The sequence below is a fragment of the Setaria italica genome, chromosome VII, assembly GCF_000263155.2.
Source record: "Setaria italica strain Yugu1 chromosome VII, Setaria_italica_v2.0, whole genome shotgun sequence".
NCBI classification, from domain to species: Eukaryota; Viridiplantae; Streptophyta; class Magnoliopsida; order Poales; family Poaceae; genus Setaria; species Setaria italica.
Window position 1 is genome coordinate 13,351,504 of NC_028456.1, and position 22,867 is coordinate 13,374,370.

The 22,867-nt window shown below is 44.9% G+C and overlaps 2 protein-coding genes across 2 annotated transcripts; one reads left to right on the forward strand and one right to left on the reverse strand.

Annotated features, from left to right (window-relative positions):
- Positions 1-9,036: 9,036 nt before the first annotated feature.
- Positions 9,037-15,041, forward strand: LOC101759530 (putative disease resistance protein At3g14460). The gene is made up of 5 exons (XM_012847228.2): positions 9,037-9,260; positions 9,376-14,066; positions 14,200-14,293; positions 14,396-14,511; positions 14,590-15,041. The coding sequence occupies exons 1-2, from the start codon at positions 9,058-9,060 to the stop codon at positions 14,054-14,056; spliced, it is 4,884 nt and encodes a 1,627-aa protein (XP_012702682.2). The 5' UTR covers positions 9,037-9,057; the 3' UTR covers positions 14,057-14,066; positions 14,200-14,293; positions 14,396-14,511; positions 14,590-15,041.
- A 3,036-nt stretch (positions 15,042-18,077) lies between these two features.
- On the reverse strand, positions 18,078-19,433 carry LOC101763448 (type 1 phosphatases regulator YPI1). The gene is made up of 2 exons (XM_004975169.4): positions 18,905-19,433; positions 18,078-18,461 (listed from the first exon to the last, which is right to left on the reverse strand). The coding sequence occupies exon 1, from the start codon at positions 19,336-19,338 to the stop codon at positions 18,940-18,942; it is 399 nt and encodes a 132-aa protein (XP_004975226.1). The 5' UTR covers positions 19,339-19,433; the 3' UTR covers positions 18,078-18,461; positions 18,905-18,939.
- Positions 19,434-22,867: the final 3,434 nt, after the last annotated feature.

Sequence of the window (22,867 nt, forward strand, 5' to 3'; positions counted from 1 at the left end):
TGAATATGTGGGGTGAGTAAAATGGACTTTTTCAAAAAGAAAAGACTGAAAAATTATGAACAAAAAGTCATAATTACAGATGCGTAGTTAAACTAAGAACTTGACTATTAGTTCCCCAGCAACGGTGCCAGAAAACCTTGTTGATGATTGTTAGCACGCCAAGTTGTGAACCGTAAGCGCACGGATCAGTTGTGGCTCTTACCTTGGAGTACTCCCCTAAGGTTTATTAATCCGTGGAACTTATAGCACAAGATCTATTTTAACTAGCATTGTTAGTATGGACTAGGTGTTGATGAGAGATTCAGATCTAATCTACTAAACATGTATAGAAAGATAATAGATAGAGTAGAGGTAACTAATCTAGAACAACCTAGATTATGCATATGTTATAATTCTGAGCATAGATAGCAAAGCAGCACAGATATGATCTTAGTAAAAAGCATCTTTATATCTACACCTTTGATCCGGCTACCAAAACCACTTTACACAAGGAAGATCCCATCATGATCCCCTCTATCAGCATAGGTAGACTAAGGGCACGATCTAAAGAACATGTTATACTCATTGGTAGATCAGGTATGCAAATCTGATCACCACGACTATAAGAACACCCTAGGCAATCTATAATCGATTCATAGATTGAAAAGCAAGCAAACTTGAAAGGGCATAAAACAATAGAAGGAGATACTTAGATCGCTAAGAACATGAACACATCTATACTTAACCATAAATGATTGTACATCACAAGATCACCACCGAGGTCCTACCTTGATCTTGATGACTCCTAGCTCCAAAACTCTAGCGTGATCTTGCTCGCAGGTGATCACACCGGCAGAGGTTCAACTATGCTAACCCCCAACAATTGCATGGCCCTCAGCTCTCCAAAGTGGTGTCCATCAAGTTCCTTCTACTTTTCTACTTCTTCACGTCGAGTACGTCGTCTCCAATTATTCTCCTCGGTAGCTTTTGGGGGTATTTATACTTCAGGGAGGCCGTGGCAAAAATTGAAAGGCGACGGGGTGAAGGGAACCCTAGTCCGATCGACCTTCGGCCTAGGCCTTCCTTTTGCCCTCTCACGCTCAGCTTCATCCCCAAGTCTTCCTGAATGCTCTAGAGTCTTCTGTTCACACACATGTGGGCCTAGCATGTTGGTTGCTTCAAGATGAGATAGATCTTCATTGACTTTCCAAATCTTGATTTGATCCTCTTTTATTCCTCTTTGATCCCAAGCTGGTCCTTGTCATATCTTCATAAACTTAGCCCCTAAGTAACTTTGGAGGATTACTTGCCAAAGATGGGCACCAGGGGGCGTTAGAGGGCACCAGGCCAATCGGCCTGGGCTCCTCCAGGCCAATCGGCCTACCCCCTTCCTGGGCCCTTTGACCTTCATTTTCGTCTGGTTCAATGCTCGGTCAGTGCTTTATCCAAAAATATGCTTTTAAGCCCAATTTCCTTCAAACCTTCAAAATACATTGCAGATGTGAAAATGACTAGTTTATTAGGTGTGATCAATAGTTTAGGTATTAAATTCATATCATTATTGAAGATAAACAGGGTAAAAAGTATGTCAATAATGAGCGTCAACATCCACCATGCACTTACTTCAAATCAACTGCTTATTCGTTATGGATAGGCATGTCTGTGCTATGGATTTGATGATGGGATTCCTTTAACACTCTAGCATGAGTTTTGGGTGTGTGTGATCCCTTGATGTGTTATGGCGGGAGCGAACCGCGGTCGATACTATGGAAGTTCCTAGCTTGGGGAGGGGTTTTGGTCTCACCCCGTTACATCGTAGATGTGGTGGGCACATTTTTTGAGACTTCATCTTGAGGATTTTGGTGGCACACATGTGATGGGTGACCTGTAATGGATATGCAGTCATGCTTCGGCGCAAACTTGGAGTTTGAGTGCTCGCTCTCGAACCCTAAGGACTGAGTCGGATTAACCATGCTCCATTGGACTATTTACATACATACTATTCTCCCAAAATGGGCATGGGTTCAGTACGAGACTAGTGTGTGGATCCTACTACTCCACCTGTAGGAGGACAGGTAGATCGGAATACAGAGTTTGAGGTGGTGACCTACTCCTGACATACAGACCCATGACTAGCCCATGGGTGGTCAACACAGCTTCATGGTCTACAGCTAGTGAGGGCGTGCCGTGCACTTGAAGACGTTCCCAGACTCGAGAGACTCGAGAAAGCAGGAGAGTATTAGCCACACAATGGGGCTCCATGTGTAGGTGGCATCCATGTTGGCCGTGCACCAAACAGATGTACAACCTGCGGAGTTATAAACTATAGATATAACCATGTCCACGGTACTATACAGTCCTCTTATCTTCTACTTTGACTAGACTCCACGCCTTCATGGCCACTGGATACATGTCAGTCCCTTTAAGCCAGTAAGCGGCCCTATCTGATTACATGATCTCTACTCAAAGCTTGGTTTCAGTGGTCAATTTTCAGGATGCGTGAATTTGGCATAGTAGTCAACGAGGGTGAATTAGTAAATGCTAGGACCATTCTACACTTTATACTCTGCAAGTTAATTTACAGACAATCATACTGACTCAAACTTGATGCAAAAGAGCATCCCCCAAACAGAAAATTGTGTCACTTAAAATTAAAGGCAACCTCTTGTAATACTCTTTGAACAAAAGTGCAAAACACTTGTAACATTCTAGGTTTCACATTACATACAAATACAATGACAAAAACCTTCACAAGTTAATGTTGGAGACATCCCCTTCCATATGCACCCCATTCCAGAACACAAGGATATTCATCAACGTCCTGCTATGTTTACTTTTCATTCATATGACTTAGGGTCTGTTTGGAACTGCTCTACTCCAAAAAAAAATAGCTCCACTTCACGAACTTCACATTCTTTTAGCTTCACTCCACCAATTCCAGGAAAATAGGGAGTTATGTACCTGTTTGGCTACCGGATGCAAATACAGCTTCAAGAATTGTAGGAACTAGTGGCAATAGTCACCCTTACCCTTGGGTGCTTCTTTTCTAGTGAGCTACAATCTCTGTTATTAAACTAAGCATCACTATGTACGGTCCACATGAACACTCTGATGATCTATCAATATCTAGATCAACAAAAGAAAGAAGAGCACATGCTTTCTAATATCACCGATCAAAAAACCATCGCTCGATCGAGCGCCGTATCCTCATGAGCTCTCGATGCCGGTGGACAGCCGGAGTAGGTCATAGTTGATGAGGGAGCAGGAGCAGCGTGGTGGAGAGGTTGAAGTCGATGAGCATGATGTGGCTCGAGTCTTGGATGAGGACGTTCTCCGATTTGAGGTCGCGGTACATGACGCTGAGGTCGTGGAGGTGCTCGAGGACGAGCACCAGCTCTGCAGCGTAGAACCGGATGACGGACTCTGGGAACATCGTGTCGACGAGCCACTGGCAACCGAGCGACTTGAGGTCTCCGCTGAGGCAGCGGTCAATAGCAAAGCCAACGATAGCAACGGTGGCCATGATGCCGCAGAGGGAGGGGAGCAGCGGGTGCCGGAGCACGAGCAACATGTCGCGCTCGAACCAGATCCTCCGCTGCCCATCGCCACCGCACGTGCCTCCTAGCCTGCGCCAAGCTGGTTCCACCAGTGGCCACCAATGCGATGCGGCCGTCGAACACTAGCAAGAACGGATGTGTTAGGAGGAAGGGTAGGGGAGGGGGCGGAACAGTAGCGGTCTTTTTTTCCCGAAGAGGTATGTGTAACCAATGGTATTTGTGGGTAATTTCCACCCAACTCCAAGAGAAGGTATGAAACCTATTTTCGGAGCACCCTTTGAGGTGCTCCAAAAAACCTTAGATTTGCCCTCTAGATCCACCTTTTTTCTGGATTTGAGATTGTTGGAGCTGGAGGTGTTTGGCAAGATGGTTTGGGAGCGGAGCTGGAACAACTGGAGCGGAGCAGTCCCAAACATGCCCTAATAGTTGGATAACAACACAGGTTTCAAACAATAGGTTTCAAATTTGCAACTCTACATAGTATGACACTGTGAAGTTATGTTTTCAAACAAATCTACTTTTATATTCCCAAATTTATGGTACATATATACATTTTTTTATGATACTTGTCAAAACTTTGAACTTTTGAGTTGGAACTTTTCTGAAAACATGATGAATTTGAAGGGATATCACCTAATACCGCAGAGGTTCTAGCTTACTCTAGTTGGCTTAGTGATCAGCTAATGATAATCTCATAAAAAATAGTCAAAACATATTAGACATAGAAACCAATATAATCAACGCTCATCGATCCGACGAGGAATGAATATGTTCATGCACAGGCAACTAGGTAGGTGACCAACCTGTCGACTGGAATTGGTGGCTCACACCATTAAGTGGCATCAACTAATAATAGCTAAAATGATTGATAGGATAGTCATTTAAATATTTCCATTGTTGTCAGTGACGGTTCCTTGCTTCCTGTCACGATTACTAGCGCAGCTCACTTTCTGGGTTCCTTGTCTCTAAATAATGTTCTAGTTTCCCCTAAACTTATTAAGAATCTTATTTTTGTTCACCAGTTTATATCTGACAACAATTGTTCTATTGAATTTGATCCCGTTGGCTGCTCTGTGAAGGATCTAGCGTCTCGGAGGCTGATCGTCAGGTGCAATAGCTCCGAGCCACTCTACCCGTGCGGTTTCCTGCTGCCCACGCTCTCGCTGCCATCTCCACCCCATCTATGTGCCATCACTGTCTCGGGCATCCCGACAATGAAGTTCTATCCAAAGTCGCTTCGGTCATTCCTTTTTGTAATAAGGACATTCGCACCGTTTGTCATGCGTGTCAATTAGGGCGGCACACCTCCCTTTTTAGTCATCTAGTTCTAGAGCGTCTAATAATTTCGATCTCATTCACTGTGATTTATGGACATCTCCTATTCCCAGTGTGTCTGGATTTAAATATTATTTGCTTATTCTTGATGACTGTTCTCATTATCTGTGGATGTTTCCACTTCGACTTAAATCTGACACTTTTGTGACTCTGACTAACTTCTTCTCATTTGTGCGTACTCAGTTTGGCGCCATTGTGAAGGCCATCCAGTGTGACAACGGCTGCGAGTTTGATAACTCTAGCTCACGCACCTTCTTCCTCACACAGGGGTTCATCTTCGCATGTCCTGCCCCTATACATCGCCCCAGAACGGTCGGGCCGAGCGCATGATTTGGAGCATCAATAACACGGTTCGCTCCCTTCTTTTTCAGGCTAGTATGCTGCCCTCCTATTGGGTTGAGTCTCTGCACACTGCCACACATTTACTCAACATTCTACCCACCAAAACTCTTAGTTCCTCCACACCGCACATGGGTCTGTTTGGCATTGCCCCGTCTTATGATCATCTTCGAGTTTTCGGCTGCACTTGCTACCCGACTCTCTCTGCCACTACGCCTCCCAAACTCGCCCCTCGTTCCATCCTATGTGTTTTCCTCCCAAACTCGCCCCTCGTTCCACCCTATGTGTTTTTCTCAGCTATTTTGCTCATCACAAGGGGTACCGCTGCCTTGATCTCTCATCCAACTGGGTTATCATCTCCCGCCATGTCATGTTTGACGAGGCTAACTTTCCCTTTTCTCAGCAGCAATCCCCCCCAGCTAATGAGGACTTTGATTTTTTGTTGGAGCCTTCTGATGAGGTGCCACCCCCTATTGGTTCGGCACCATCTCTGTTGCCTGCAAGAATCTTACCTGGCGCACCTTCGGCTCCTGGCGGCTTGGCCGCACCCGCACAGCCACGTGCGGTTGTGCCCTCTGACGTCTTCACACTGCCTGGTGCAGAACCTGGCACCCCGGAGCCCCTCCTGGCGTCCCTAGCACACCCGGCGCCCCATGTGTCCCTGGCGCACTTCCTGGCACCTCCACCGCACTGCCACCTGCGGCTCCCGGCGCCCACGGCGTCCCTGCCGCCTCCCCCGCACTGCCACCTGCGGCTCCCGGTGCCCTTGGTGACCCTGTGGCTTCTTTTGCGACCTCTCCTATGGTTTCTCCGTCATGACAGTCTGCTAAAGTCGCACCCTCACCGGCTCCTGCCGCAGTTCCTGCTGCCGGCGCCACCCCTGTCTTGCCAGGCAGCTGCCTCGGTGCAGGGCCACCCCTCCTGGTGTACTCTAAGCGTCCTCGACAGCCTCCCCAACCTCCTGCTCCGTCGGCTCTTCCTCGCGGTGCGGTTCCCGTGCGTCCCGTCGCCAACCAGCATCCCATGACGATGCGCGGGAAGTTGGGTTTTCGTCTGCCAGCCCTGTTTCACTCCTACTCGCTGTCTCCCGTGCCTCAGAGTTACAGAGGTGCCCTCGCCGATCCCAACTAGCACCAGGACATGCAGGCGGAGTTCGACGTGCTATTGGCTAATCACACATGGGATCTCGTACCACGTCCTGCTCAGGCAAATGTTGTCACTGGCAAGTGGGTTTTCAAGCACAAGTTTCATGCAGACTGTTCTCTAGAGCGCTACAAAGTGCGGTGGGTGTTTCACGGGTTCACTCAGTGACCCGGGATTGATTTTTCGAAGACTTTCAGTCCTGTCATCAAGCCAGACACCGTTCATACAGTGTTGTCCCTAGCTCTTTCTCATCATTGGCCAATCCATAGTTGGATGTGAAGAATATCTTTCTTCACGAGACGCTGTCCGAGATAGTCTACTGCGCTCAACCTGCTAGTTTTGAGGATTTCGTCTGTCCTAATCGTGTTTTTCACTCCTCATGCTTGGTACAGTCGCTTTGCTTCTCACCTGCTGCAGCTCGGCTTTGTGGAAGCCAAGACCGACACTTCCCTGTTTGTGTATCACCGCGGTGACGACATGGTCTATCCTCTTCTTTATGTGGATGATATTGTCCTTAGGGCATCTTCGACAGCTCTTCTTCATCGCACTATTGTTGCCTTGCAGCGGGAGTTTTCGATGAAGGATCTGGGTGAACTCCACCATTTTCTGGGTATGCATGTCCAGCGGTCTGGTGATGGTCTTCTTCTGTCTCTGCGCCAGTTTATGTTGGAGATACTGGAGCATGCTGGTATGACTGATTGCAAGCCATGTTCCACTCCGGTTGATACAAATCCGAAGCTATCTGCTACTGAATGTGCCCCGCTCATCAACGGGACTAATTTTTAGAGCCTCGCCTGTGCTCTATAGTATCTCACCTTCACTCGCCCAGACATCACTTATGCGGTTCAGCAGGTTTGTCTACCTATGCATGATCCTCATGAGCCCCACCTTGCTGCTTTGAAGCGCATTCTACGGTATATTCGGGGCACTCTTCACTTGGGTTTGCATCTACGGCCCTCAACTCAATCGGATTTGCTAGTTTACTCCGATGCTAATTGGGTTGGTTGCCTGGACACACGCAAACTTCTGGATATGCAGTGTTTTTGGGCGACAACTTGGTCTCCTGGTCCTCCAAGCGACAAACTGCAGTTTCTCGCTCGAGTGCCGAGGCTGAGTACCGGGCGGTCGCCAACGTCGTTGCCAAGGTCTCCTGGTTGCGCCAACTCCTAGTTGAGCTGCATGTTCCTCTGCGCCGCGTCGCCCTGGTCTATTGTGATAACATCAGCACAGTCTACATGTCTTCGAACCTCGTTCAGCATCAGCGCACCAAACATGTTGAGATTGATCTACACTTTGTTCATGAGCACGTTGCTACTGGTGATGTCTGCGTTCTTCATGTTCCAACGACCTCTCAGTACGCCAACATCTTCACCAAAGGTCTGCCTTCTTCAGTATTCACGGAGTTCGGGTCGAGTCTGCACATTCGGCCCCCCGACGATCAGACTGCGGGGGCGTGTTAGCGACATGTATATGTATTGTTTGTGCTGTGTGCATGTACATGGGCCTGGCTGTGCGCCAGGCCTAGGTGGGCCCCCTGCCGTGCCCTAGATGATTAGGTTAGGCGCCTAGGGCTGCCTATATAATCTACTATCCCATGCAATTTCTATTGCTCTCGATCTGTCTAAAGGGTTTAGGATGAGGAGTAAGTGGTATTAATATAATCCTTGTTTGCTCTTGGGCTGCACCCTGTCGATTTACGATGTTTGACTAACTGAAGCATAACCTAAAAAAAAGAAGAAGCACAACCCAAAATGGGAGAGCGTTTTTTTTTCCCTGCTGAAGAACCCAAATAATAAGACAACTCTCTACAAGCCTATTTCTTCTCCTCCCGGCCTGCTTTCACAATCCCCGACGCTGCGCAGCCCAGCTCGGCCCGCCACTCGCTGCCGTCGCGCGTCGTCGCTGCGGGCCGGGGACGTCGTCATGCAGTGCCAGCCTGCTAGCCCAGTAGGAAGCGAATGCTGAGTGCATTCCTTTCAGGATAGGGCCAATCGAAGACTATTTCCAATGAGCTCTGAGATTTTTCATTTTGTTTCACGATAGGGCCATGCAAGGATTAGTCCATATGATGGAGATGATATTGTGCCAAAAAGATTGATAGGGAAGTAGAGCTTAACTAAATCAATCAATTCACAGTTGTGTGTTTTGTGATTAGATTGAATGACATATTCCCCAGCAGCAAAATGCATGAAACTGAACAAGCTAGAATTTTAACTACAACATTCGAGAGGGAACCAAAATAAACCCAATCAAAAGCTAGAATTTTATTACGGAAATTTTTGTATATGACTTTAATATATGGACTAGTAGGCCTGTTTCTAGAATGTCGTTGTCCATGCTCCTATATTAGCCGTTTTTCACTTGGCATTACATCTTGATTCTGCCCCTGAGGCTGATTGGCATTCTGCAGGGCACAACGCGCGTATAGGCAAAGAGCGCAGAGCCCACTGCAGTAGTGCGGCACCTAAATCCGTATTAGACATTTAGACCCAATGGCAAAAGCATGCATGTTCTTTAGACAAGGCTGGGGGACACGCAATGCCAAATCAACTTCTTTAGACAAGGATCTGAGACGTGAGTAGAAATTTGGTAACTTTAGCCAGCAGTTGACAGGTCAAGACCACATGAAAAGAACATAAAGCAAACTGCTTTGATAGCTTTAGGCAAACACCTGCTTCCCATTACTCGATTCCTTGCCTGCTTGATGATACTACTACCTATCTCTTTCCCGGTTTCCCCGCTCCATTTCTGCATAGAACTTGCTTTCGCGTACACCGCCTGCTCATCGCCTCCATTTGTGTCTTGCTTGACAGATGGAGGAGTCTTCGATCTGTCTTGCAATAACACGGGACACTTCAAGTTCTGCGATCAAATTCTAGTCTCGTTCAAGTTTAGCGTCTCCCTTGGGTGAGCACAATTTTACTAGTATGATGCCCTTTAATGTTCTCCTCTGGCAATCTTAGAATCTTTACTGCGATTGTGTGACATCTCTGAATTCATGGTTTCCTCATCCTGCGCGCAGCAACCTCGTACTTGAAGCACACATCGGTCTGAGGTTCGTTGAGGTTGTGACGATGGAGGCCGCCGTCAGTGCCGCGCGGTGGGTGCTGGGCAAGGCCCTGGCGCCCGTCACTGACGGCTTGCTGGAGGCGTGGGCGGCCAGCGCCGGGCTTGGCGACAACATCGACGCCCTCAAGATGGAGCTCCTCTTCGCGCAGGCCATGCTGGACAATGCCCGCGGCAGGGAGCTTCACAGCCCCGCGCTAGCGCAGATGCTGCACAAGTTGCGGCAGCTGGCCCATGATGCCGATGACGTGCTCGACGAGCTCGACTACTTCCGCATCCAGGACGCGCTCGACGGCACCTACCACGCCGCTGACACGCCTGCAGACGGGTGCGCAAAGAGTCTTGCTCTCAACACTCTCTACACTGCCAGAGCTCTTGCCGGTAAACTCAAGCTCACCTCCGGCTCGAGAGATGCTGCTAACCGTGGTGATCCTGACGACCAAGAAGATGATGATGCCAAAAGAGGACGCCTATCTGGGGTTCCCTGCTCATGTGGCGGCCGTGAGGTCACCTCTTGTCCACCATCTCCCACCAACAATGGTGACCAGAAGGCTAGTGGCAAATGCTTGCCAAAGTTCGCCTACGGGGCTCGCAATGCTGCATGCGCTGTCGGTAAACACCTCCCATGCTACTCCTCTCCATGTGCCCATGATGATGCTCACTCCGACGAGCCGGGAAATGGATGGAGAAGCATATTTTCTGCTTGTCCGTCCAGGCCACAAAAAATAAATGATGCTGCGAAGTTGCCAAAACTGAAGTTTGATAGGGTGGAAATCTCTATAAAGATGAGGACTATCATAGAGCAGCTCAAGCCCATATGCGCGAAGGTCTCCACCATTCTGAATCTAGAGCCATTAGGCTCCAGCTGCACCACTGCCAAAGACATCGCTATGAACAGACCCATAACCAGTTCAGAAATCATAGAGCCTAAATTGTATGGGAGGGACAGCCAGAAAAAGAGAATTGTGGATGCCATTGCCTATGGTGAATATGCTGCCAACAAATTTACTGTACTTCCAATTGTTGGGCCGGGAGGTATAGGGAAGACAACTTTCACACAGCATGTGTATCAAGAAGTGAACAACCATTTCCAGGTCTCAGTTTGGACATGTGTCTCTCTTAATTTCAATGCAAATAAGTTGTTGCAAGATATTGCGAACAAGATTCCAGAAGTTAATGGTGAAAGCACAACTGCCAGCGTCGAAGAGCAAATTGGGCAAAGAATAAAATCTAAGCGGTTCTTGCTTGTCTTGGATGATATGTGGACATATCATGAGGATGAGTGGAAAAAACTGTTAGCTCCATTTAGAAAAGGGGAGGAGAAAGGCAATATGGTTATGGTCACAACTAGAATCCCAGAGGTAGCAAAAATGGTTAAGACAGTCGATAGTTGGTTGGAACTGGAGCGTTTGGAAGCAGAAGATTTCCTGCGTTTCTTTGAAGCATGTGTTTTTGGTGAAGAACAGTCATTTAAAGATCATGATGCATTGCTTGGCGTTGGAGAACAAATACTGGACAAGTTGAAGGGTTTCCCGTTGGCAGCAAAAACTGTTGGGAGGTTATTAAGAAACCGACTTAATTTGGACCATTGGAGAAGAGTACTGGATAGTAAAGAATGGGAACTTCAAACCAGTGATAATGACATTATGCCAGCACTAAAGCTGAGTTATGACTATCTCCCTTTCCACCTCCAGCAGTGTTTTTCTTATTGTGGATTGTTTCCCGAAGATTATGAATTTGATAGCAAAGAGTTAATTCACTTGTGGATAGGACTAGATATTCTGCACTCACTTGAGAAAAACAAAAAAGTTGGAGAAGTTGGAGAGAGCTACCTACATGAATTGGTTAGTTATGGATTTTTTAAGGAAAGCGAAACAGAATATGGCTCACCATGTTATGTTATCCATGATCTACTACACGACTTAGCAGTGAAGGTTTCATCAGATGAATGTCTTAGCATATATAGTTCAAACATGGGGTCCATCCAAATCCCCCCTTCCGTACGTCACATATCTATTGTTATTGAGGACACAATTTTGGAGGATAGAATCCGTTTTGAAGAATGTAAAACAGGCCTGAGTGCACTGGATAAAAGATTGAATGCTGAGAACCTACATACATTGATGTTATTTGGAGATTACCATGGAAGCTTTGTCAAGGAATTTCGTGATTTGTTTAGGGAAGCAAGAGGCCTTCGTGTTGTATGTTTGTCGGAAGCAAGCTATGATGTCGATAATTTGCTATGCAACTTCTCTAAGCTTGTCCATCTTCGCTATATACGGATTGAGGAAAATGTTTGTTTTGAAGTAAGACTACCTAGTAGTACTGCAAGATTATATCACTTGAGGATCCTTGATGTACCAGGATGCAATATTGACTCGAGATTCCTGAGGGAGATGAGAAACCTTACAAAATTACAACACTTTCTTACTCTTGATGATAGCCTTCTCTCTGGAATTTTTGAGGTAGGGAAACTAAAACTTCTACAGGAGTTAACAAGATTTGAAGTCAAGGAAAATTCTGGTTTCGAACTAAAGGAGTTAGGGCAACTGCAAGAGCTCCATGGATCACTTAGCATTTATAACCTTGAAAAGGTTCAAGCAAAGGAAGAAGCAGAGCAAGCAAAACTAATACAAAAATTCCATTTAAAACAGTTGACATTAAGTTGGGATAGTGAGCGGTCTGATGACAGTAAGAATCCTAAGAGGGAAGAGCTTGTCCTTGAAAGTCTGAAACCACATAGCAATCTTAAGGAGCTATGCATTAGAGGACATGGAGGAGCTAAATGTCCTACATGGCTAGGCACCAACCTTGATGTTCAGAATTTAGAATCTCTCTGTCTTTATGATATAGGTTGGAAAAACCTTCCACCTATAGGAGGGTTGTGGATGGTCAGTGGTGCTGAAAACTGCCACGGCCAAAGTTTCAAATATTTAAAGAGGCTAGAATTAGTCAAGATACCAACGCTGGAAAAATGGGTTCGAAATGACCCTTGTAAAGTCTTCTCTCACTTGGAAGAGCTGGTCATAAGAGATTGCTCTGTACTCATGGAGTTGCCATTTTCACGTTCTACTTGTGAACACCGAGATAAAGAGGTGAACCTGAATTGGTTTCCCATGCTAAGGAAGCTTGAAATTTTTGACTGCCCAAACTTATTGTCCTTGCCTCCTTTACCTTGGACTCGTGCTCCATGCTCCCTCAAAATAGGAGGACTGGGTCTATGGTTTGAGAGTCTATTTTACACAAAAGATGAATCTGAATGCAGCTTGGAAGTCGTTGGCTTGGATCAGTTGGATGGTGCATGGCTGAAGGTGTTGGACTTTGACAACCTAACGGAACTAGAATATTTGGAGGCCGAGAGATGCCCTCCTCTGCCTCCGGATCACCTCCAAATGCTTTCATCCCTGGAGACCCTCGAGATCAGGCATCCGAAGAGTGGCCTTTGGCCAGTTGAAGGTGAAAGCCATGCCGGACATCAGTTTCCAGTGGAAAATCTAGAGATCACATATTGTGGTGCTAGTGGAAAGGAATTTACACAGCTGCTCTCTCATTTTCCAAAGCTTTCTAATTTGGATATAAGCGGTTGCCGGAAGATAACAAGGGCGGGTGTCATGGGGAAGCAAGCAACGATAAAATCCGGGCCATCGCCATCAGCTTCAGCTAAAATGGAGGGCGTGCATATTGGACGGAACCAGCTAATACATGCAAGAGGAGACAGGGAAATAGCAGTGGAAACAGAGGATGAAGAAGTACTGCTCTTGCCTCCCAACCTACAGAGCCTGCGAATGGACGAGTGCCCAAATCTGATTCTCATCAATCTTCCCTCCGATTTGCACTCCCTCCAATCTTTGGATATTCAGGTGTGCCCCAAGTTCCTCTCCTCCTATTCATCGTCGTCCACTTCGTGTTTCCCCTTCCCATCCTCCTTGCAATTTCTCGAACTTGATGGCTTGGAGGGCATGGAGGCAGCAGCAGTGCCTCTCTCAAACCTTGTCTCTCTCACAAGGCTACGGATAAGGAACTGTGGGGACTTAAGAAGCGAGGGCTTGGGAACTCTCCTCACCCAAGGTCAACTCACAGAACTAGAGGTCTACAGTAGCCCCAGATTCCTCGTTGACTGTTCCAAGCCATCACGGACGCGTGAAGAAGAGCCTCTTCCATGTTCCTCCAAGCTGCAGAAGTTGACTAGTGACGACATTGCAGGCGTCCTCACTGACTCCTTCTGCAGCCTCGTCTCTTCCTCTCTTGCCACCTTACGTCTTGAATATAACCAGGATGTGGAACGCTTCACAATGGAGCAAGTGGAGGCGCTTCTTCTCCTCACCTCCCTCCACGACCTTGAGTTCCGTCGGTGCGGCAAGATGCAGTACCTTCCTGCTGGGCTACATAAACTTGACAAACTCAAGGCATTATCCATCGTGAGCTGTAAAGCTCTCCGGTCGCTGTCCAAGGACGGCCTCCCCAGTTCGCTGCAGCATCTACGGATCTCCGGCTGTCCTGCCATCAGGTCACTGCCAAAGGTAGACACACTCGCCAGTTCTCTGCTCTCATTAAGGGTCGATGCCGGCAACAGCAAGGAGCTAACAAGACAGTGCCGCAAGTTAAAAGGAACAATTCCAAGAGTCGACGACACCTGACTCATCCAGGGTAAGAGATGCTTTTGCTTGTTTGTTTGTACTACTTGTGCCCAGTTCCTGTCCACAACCTTTCGTTACGTTTGCATAATCTCGTGTGCTCATCTGAATAACCCGGACCACTTGTTTGAACACGTTTTGTGCAGGTCTCATGTTATACGAATCGAGCATCTTTCTTGTCTTGTCAGATTTCCTCTGCAAATTCAACACCAGCTTCTCGAGTTTGTATATCTGCATAAGGTTATTACTTATTATTTTATTAGTAACATTCCTCTGTGTTTCTTTTAACTTTTCGCAGTGTTTCCACTAACCAATTTAATTATGACATTACCATCTCAACAGGATGCCCTCTGGAATGTTAGCTCTGCTGAATTTGTCTGCACGCCTCCATCTCTTGAGCTCACCCAACCTATAAATGATTGCTCTGCTGATTGTACGGCATTCATCAAAACACAAAGGTACTATGCATTTTGTATTTAACAGTTCAAATGAAGCCGCACCAATTTCTAACTGCCAAGCTTGTTGCTTCCTTGCAGATACCTCATAGAATCCTGCTGAAAAATACAGTGGTTTGTTTCAGAAACTCGTGCAGCGTAAAGTTGACGTGATACGGCTATTATGTGTAACCATTACCATCATAGATGTGGTATGGGAAAACAAGTAATCTAGAATAGATTACAGCATCGTTTGTGTGTTTTAATTAGGGATGGTAAAAGGGCTCTCTAATTTAGCCTAGCAAATTTAAGGATCGAACTTAATATAGACCAGGTAAAATACTATATGATTTTGAGCTAAAAATAGATAGGACTGAGTTAAATTATGAAGAATATATGAGGGTCATGATCCATTACCACCCATAGTTGTAATGCAGCTTGTGTGGATATTAAGGTGTAATGTGGAGTTTGTACACATGGTTCCATATATGTATATGCTATACCGGTATCATCAAGATAACATTGGGGTATGCCATATAGGCATACTAACTAAATACTACTTTCACCGTCCTAAATTACTATTTATTTTAATTTTTCTAGAGGCATGTTTTTTCTTATGTAATTTTTGAAAATTAAAATGAATAGTAATTTAGGATAGATGGAGTAGAAATTGGAAGGTACATATTGACTTTGTACACCAGATTATCGATAATCTAGTTTGCTTTCTTTGTGGTGGCATTGATCATTTGATTGTACAAGTTCTTTGAGAGAAAAGCAGCTCGATCGAAAAAAAAAAGAGGTGTAGACTTGCCCCCTAACTAAAAAAGTCACTATCATTGAATTCCTAAGCAATTGCAAACCAACATATGCGATTCATTCCTAAGCAATTACTGGAGTGCAAGGAAGCGAAATTTGAGCAATACAAGCTGGCTGCCGGTGATCGTATCACGCCGGATATCATCCAGTCTGTACAGAGCTGCTTTGACAAAATTAGAGGGCTAGAGAGCTAATGATTTGGTCTTTATTCTGTCTCCTGTTTTACTCTAGCAATCTCTTGTCTATGTATGAAAGAAAGATCGAATTAAACATTCAGTACGGTGTGTAGAAGACCTTATGGCCTGAACAGGAAGGAGCTAAGTGACAGTTTTCTCCTAATAGCTATGTCTTCAATGGGGATATGACGGCTGTCGATGAAATCTTGAGAATGGTAAAGGAGGGTGCTCTGTGTTCATGTTTTGGCCGCTTTTTTCTTTATTTATTTGTGGCCATTAGTTCCTCTTATTTAAGAATTAAGATAAAACTAGCAGAAATACCCGTGCGTTGCTACGGGTCCTTACTTGCTCTCACGTTCTTATTCACTTGTTCCTAATATGTTGGCTTCGCCTCACAATATGTTGATGCGTCATCCCTAATAGTCTTCTCTTTGCAAGTATAGTAGTAGAAGATATTTGTGGGTGGTTTAAAGCTATCTGTTTATTTACGTGGGACCCACACATGAAAATAAAAAAAATCGCCGCTTAACCTCTGCTCTATCTATTCATTCAATTCCCAGTATTTATCATCATCCAGCCAGTCGCTGCCTCTTCGTCCATTGGCACCATCCGCATCTCGCCCCATCCTCATCGTCGTCCAGGCACTACACATCTTGCCGTCCTTGTTGTCGCCCAGGCAAGCGCTCGTCCTCCACGTGCCTAGCCTCATTCCCATTTCGAGCGCTAGGCCACAACGCCTCTGGCCGCCATGAGCAGGAGTGCGTTCTCCTCTTCTTTTTGTTTCCATCCACCTCCCTTCTGTAATCCATTCCAAATCGTTCCAATCAAGTGCAAAATTGAATCTCCAATTGCTAGATGTGGAGGTCTTGGTTCCAGATCTAAAGGGAATGGACGTCATTGAGAGGGGAGTGTGAGGCTCCAGGCGAGTGGCAATAGTGTGTGGTGAGCGTGGGGAGGGTTGGCCACGCGAGCGACGGAGCGGTGGCACGCGTCCCGCGCCGCCGCCGGCGAGCGCGCTGTGTGGGCGGGACAAAAGAACGGGAGCAAAGGCTTAACCTCGGGTCAATTGTAATAAAGTTTAGGAGCCTTTTAGTAAAATCGTGAAGACATATTTTAAAGACTGCAGGTTGATTATGAAGAACTTTTTTGCAAAACAACCATGATGGTCGGAAGAAACAACCGCAATGTAATATTATTTAATTTAATTGAATATTAGGCAGAGATAGCTGTTACGCGTGTCTGAGATTATAAAATAGCTGGGGTCGCTCTGATTTGTTCCTGTTCAGTGATAAGGTCGTGCATCTACTGGATGACACAAAGCTGATGCATCAAGTCATTGTGCCAATGCTCTCCTGCTTCTCAAATATTAGATTGAGGCTAGCGAGCTACTTCCTCCGTTCCAAATTGTAGGTCGTTTTGATTTTTCTATATTCATAGGTATTATTATGCATCTAGATATAGTGGATGTATAGATGCATAATAATATCTATGAACTTGAAAAACCAAAACGACCTACAATTTGAAAAAAAACGACCTACAATTTGAAACGAAGGGTGTATCAAATAAGAAAACAATCCTAAGCCGATACAACTTTTCAACATCACGTATAATTTTAGTTTTTCAAATCTACAAAAAAGGGACGCTTTTAAGATCCACAAAGGAAAATATATGCTACAGTACTCCATGGCATGAGTTCTGTTACGCGCGGGCACCAGGCTAACGTTAGCAATCTCAAAACTATATATCCCTGTGACCAGGTCGCATAAGCCACATAACAGGATGCTGTTTATGGTTTCATGTTGCTCCATGTCACCAAGTTGCTGTGACAATGAAACAACTGAGCAAGCATAATCCATACAAACTGAGAGCCGAAGCTGCACACGTCTTAAAGTGCCCGCGATCCACATAAAAAGACCAGTAAAAATGAGAACACCTAACAGAATACATAGGTCCAATGTCCCCTTCAAACCACCACCACCCGTACAGTGGTCATCACCTCATCAGGGTCTACTCTTTCAACCAATACCAGATTTACAGCAATGTACCAGTAACCATAGGAAACAAGAAAATCTTAGATCATGTGTCACACCCAACGATCCCACAGGCATTGAAGCTAATCCAGTTGGCTGCATTTCTCTGGGCTTCACCTTGATGCTGCCTTGCTTGACCATAACTGAATGTACCTTGAGCAGATAGATTCTTCAACTCATATCAAGCACCCTGATCTCTTTAGGTCCAAGACAAATATACGCCACATTCACAATGAAACCTTTTCGTTGCAACCATAACTAAATTGATAATTTCCTTCACAGCCATTTCTGTCACTCCTAACACAAATCGGATGTACAATTTTCTTATGGCTTCAGTCTAAATTTACAACTACCTTGAGAACCTTATTTCACCAGTTGATTGTTGTTCTGATGAAATTTAGACCTAGTTAGTAATTTAAAACAATATGTTCCCATTTTTATCACTAGTGTTCTTATCTGATGGCACAAGTTTCATAAAATGATTGAGGTAACATATCTACTATAAGGAGCAGAATAACTACGGTATAACCAAACCAATAAGACAGCAATCATATTGGAGCAACCTCACTTCATCATTAACAAACAGCATACCACTATAATATAGGAGGCAAGTACAATAAAGTCAGCAAGGTATATTAACCAGTGAATCGCCCAGAAGAACAGACTTAGCAACTTCGACAACCAAACTATGACAATAATAACAGGAAGAGCACTCTATACATCTCGAAATAGATATTTGGACGCTGGAACAATACATTAATCCATCGAAGTTACAGCCAAAAAATACCTGGCCCAATGGTTCTCTTGCAAGTTCCAATACATAATGGTATCTTAGCATAAGCAACCAAATTACAAAACAATGCAGTACGTTTCCTCCAAAAAGCCTGGCATAAAGAAGTATAAGTTTCCCTCCAATAACTTCAAGTATTGAAGAAGAGGCCCACAAACATGCCTGCGGATTACACCAACCAAAACACAGCATGATCAGTATAGAAACAATGGAAACTGCAAATTGACAGACACATGTGCTTGCTTATGCATTCAGGCATAACTCGGTCCATTTCACTATTGCAAGAATTCTTGTTGGTGAGGGTTTGAAAATGGTTTGAAAATCATAAACTACTGAAGGTCGAATTTACGCTTGATAGCAGAAAAAAAATGTTTGTATAACACCAGACAGCAACAAGAATCAGACTTGAAATCAATTAAACAAGCATGTTCAAATTCACCAAATGATTGCCATGTTTCCTGCTCAAGCACCAATATAGTTGTACCATACGAGCATGTTTCCTCCAACAATTGAGAACGAGTTTGGCATTGGCACTCAACTAAATTACATCAGATCAGAAATTCATCACACCAGATTGAAGATAAGCATCGATTCTCGCCCAATACCTAAAGAGATCAAGAAGCCCCAATCCGCACGGAGATCAGTGGTGGTGATGGCTGTGGTCGTGGGAGGAGGACGAGCATCCGCCGCTACCGCTGGTGCCCTCGCCAGCATCTCCCTGCGGGCAGCGGTGCCCGCCGCCGCCGCCGGGGGCCTCGTCGTCGCTGCAGTCCTCGTCGAAGGGGACCTCCTTGTGGAAGATGCAGCACTTCTTGGAGCTCTTGCGGCCGAGGCCCTCGTTGTCCACCGTCCCCTCCTTCCACGACACCTTCTTCTTGGCCCGCCGCTTCAGCCGCAGCACCACCGCCTCCGCCGGCGCCGGCGCCGGCGCGGCCGTCGCCGGGGGCGGGGCCGAGGAGGACGACGAGGGGGAGGGATCGACCGTCACGGTCACGGATCCGGCCGACGACGACTGCGGCGGCGGCGCGCGGGTTGCCATGGCGATTGGGGATTTCCTCCTCTGTTGCGTGTCGGCGTTGGCTCCTAATTTCTTCGTTCTCGGCCTTGTAAAGGCGCTCTGTTGGTACGGCCAGGCAGTCAGAGGCACGTTTTGCTGGAGAAATGATTTTCAAGCGTGGGCACAAAAATATTATGAGTTCACATTTGAGTGAGATGCATGAATTAGACTTATATAAAAAAACGCAGAGGAATCTGATTGAATATGTTAAATCTTATAAGGAAAAAAAGACCATTAGAATAATCCTTTTCTTTATTTGAAAACTATTTCAATTGATCCAATATAATGCTAATTACATTTGCACTTTACACTCCACATACAAAGTCTAGCTTTAAATACAAATTTTAATATCATGACAAAGGTCAAGATATCCTATGTTAAAAATATAATTTAAGTTATTATGTTATTATTTTCATACAAATTTGTATATATGATGTTAATCTTGTATTACATACTCTGAATATATTCAATAAAAATAGTCATAAAAATCCTTGAGTTATTTGAATATCGGTTATTATTTCCTCTGTCGCTATAAAATTTGTATGTAGAAGTGAATGTGTGCGCAAAGAAAGAATAATGTTTAAGTTTAATTTGTTTTCAAGGTTAATGGATAAAGTGAATTAATAGAAATAGTAAATGAACTTTTGTTTCAGTTATATATATCGAAGTTATTTTAATAACTTAGTGAATCATAAATCAATTTCAACCAATAGAATTCATGAGTAGATCTCTACTTGCTCCCTTGCCCTCCTATTCACGAAATTGAGTTTCGTTTAAGATTTGATATTTATAACATAAGGTAGGTACAAAGGACTAGGGCCACTGGCAGAAGATCCCAGGTTGAGATTTGGTGAGGCAGGCATCAGATTTGATATTCATAGAATACGAGAATGTGTGAGGATAAAAGGGGAGGATGAACTTGCAAAAAGTAAACTACGGATTTTTTGTAATATGCAGTACATGCTAATTTGGGACTGGACAGCTCAAAAAATGAAATTGACCAATAGAGTCATGCTACTAATTGAAAGAGAGAGAAAAGCACAAAATTAGATAGACTTGATCGAACACAGGATCTCAAGTCTCCAGCCACAATCCACCACACTACGGCTTTGACAGACAAACTTAACTATTGTTTGGCTGATCAGAGTTATTTTTGACGCCCTACATATAGCACATACATGTATAGCATGGCTATCGATGGCAAGCGACCAAACAACCTCTAAACACATCATTGTTTTGCAAGCCCGAGTCCAACATAAGGCTTGAACTTTAGGCATGAGAGGTAGCCAACAAAATCGTGTCTGACCTGTTTTTTCCTCAATCAAGTGAGGTTTTTTCGTAGTTTCCGATTCATGGTCACAGCAGATTAAGTGCCCAGCCCACCCGATGTTCTAGTCGGATCAGGTCGAGATTAAAAAAAAAAGTACTACTCCACAGCCTGGCTTGAACTTTTGAGTATCTGTATCTTTACCACCAATCACAGAAGGAGATCATCATCCTCAAGCTACATTTTGAGAAAGTCTTTGATAAAATTGAGTATCAGGTAATGCTCCAGATTATGAAACTCAAAAGATTAATGATACATGGGAACTTCATTTGTCCTCCTCAATGGTGTCCCAGGGCAAACCTTCCACTGTCGACAAGGAGTGAGGCAAGGAGATCCACTCTCACCACTTTTGTTTGTACTGGATGCAGATCTCCCGCAATCTCTCTTAAACAAAGCGAAGGAGTTAAACTTAATGCAGCTGCCTGTGCCTCCCCAGTACAGTACTAACTTTCTCATAATCCAGTATGCTGATGACATAGTGATTATCATGGAAGGTTGCCCTCATCAACTCTTATTCCTGAAGAGTTTGTTACAGTTTTTTGCTGCATCCACTATGTCGGAGTTATCGGTTCGGCAGTCCACCAGGGGTTACACAGGTGGTTGATTTGTAGGCGAGGGTGATTGCGAAATCAAGAACTCGAAGGTGATCACGAGAGCACAAAGGGACATGAGGGTTTTAGACAGGTTCAGGACTCAAGAGAGTAATACTCTACATCCTGTATGCTGGTGGATTGTATTGTTCAATGATTCGATATACCCTAGGAGGGTGCCCTTGGCCGCCTTATATAGTCTGACAACCAAGATTTACAAGTCAGTTTAGATATAATCTACTCGATTTTTACATGGAAGGTATTCTAAGTTGGATTACAACACGCGTGCCACAATATCCAGGTAGATTTGGATAGCATAGTTGCCCTGTTGTGTACTCCAAGTAACTTCGTGTCCTTGGTCCGCACACCCTGGTCGAGCGGGCCCACTTGTCAGGTCCAGCCAGTAACCTAGTCGATGGGGACGTACCCATATCCCTCACACTAGCCTCACACTAGCCTTAAGGTGAATTATGCAAAATCAATGATGATCCCAATAAATATAAATGACGACAAAATGGATCTTCTGGCTCAAACGTTTGGATGCTCAACTGGATCTCTCTCATTTTACCTATCTTGGTCTGCCTTTGGGTCTTACAAAACCAAGGATTGAAGAGTTTCTTCCACTTGTGACTAGATGTGAAAGAAGAGTGGTCAGTACATCCATATAACTCTCTCAGGTTGGAAGGTTGCAAATGACAAATGCAGTGTTCTCATCCCTCCCTACCTTCTACCTTTGCACTTTCAAGATGCATAAGACAGTGATCAAGCAAATTGATAGATATAGAAAATATTGCCTACGGAGAGGAGTAGACATCAATGCTAACATACCACCCAAGGCTGCTTGGGAAATAGTTTTCCTTGCAAAATCATTTTGGTGGAGGGATACTTTAAGACTTATGGATGCTTACAAGGTTTGGTTGTAGCAAATGTCTCTAGTGGAACAGCTGTTATTTATGGACTGACCTATGGGGTGATATTGTGCCTTGTCAAGCCTTCCCAAAACTATTTTCATTTATCAAAGCTAAATCCATCTCCATCTAGAAAGCTCAGTCAGCCTCTTCAATAGAACATCTTTTCCATCTACCCCTATCCCAAGTGGCATATGGACAACTGTTACTCCTTGCACAGCAATTACAAGACCTCACTAATTATGGTGAAAATGATGTGTGGACATATATTTTGGGCTCCCCCTTCTTCTCAACCTCAAGAGCATACAGGCACATGATTGGGAGCAGGGCTATTCATCCTGCTTTCAAATGGCTTTGGAAATCAGCAGTGCAAAAAGAAGCATAAAGTCTTCTTCTGGCTACTTCTCAAAGATAGACTGAGCATCAAGAACATTCTAAAAAGAATGAATATGGTTTTACCATCACATGACTGTGTTTTATGTACTGATGCTGAGTTCTTGGAACACATTTTCCTTCGTTGCAATTTTGCTCGAGCCTGTTGAGACCTGCTACACTTAGTCATTGTGCAAGGAGATGCCTTTCTTATTTTGGAGACGCTTCACGCCCAGCTAAATATTACCTTTTCCATGAATGTCATCATCATCATGAGCTGGTGTATTCGGATGGAACGAAATGACCTTATCTTC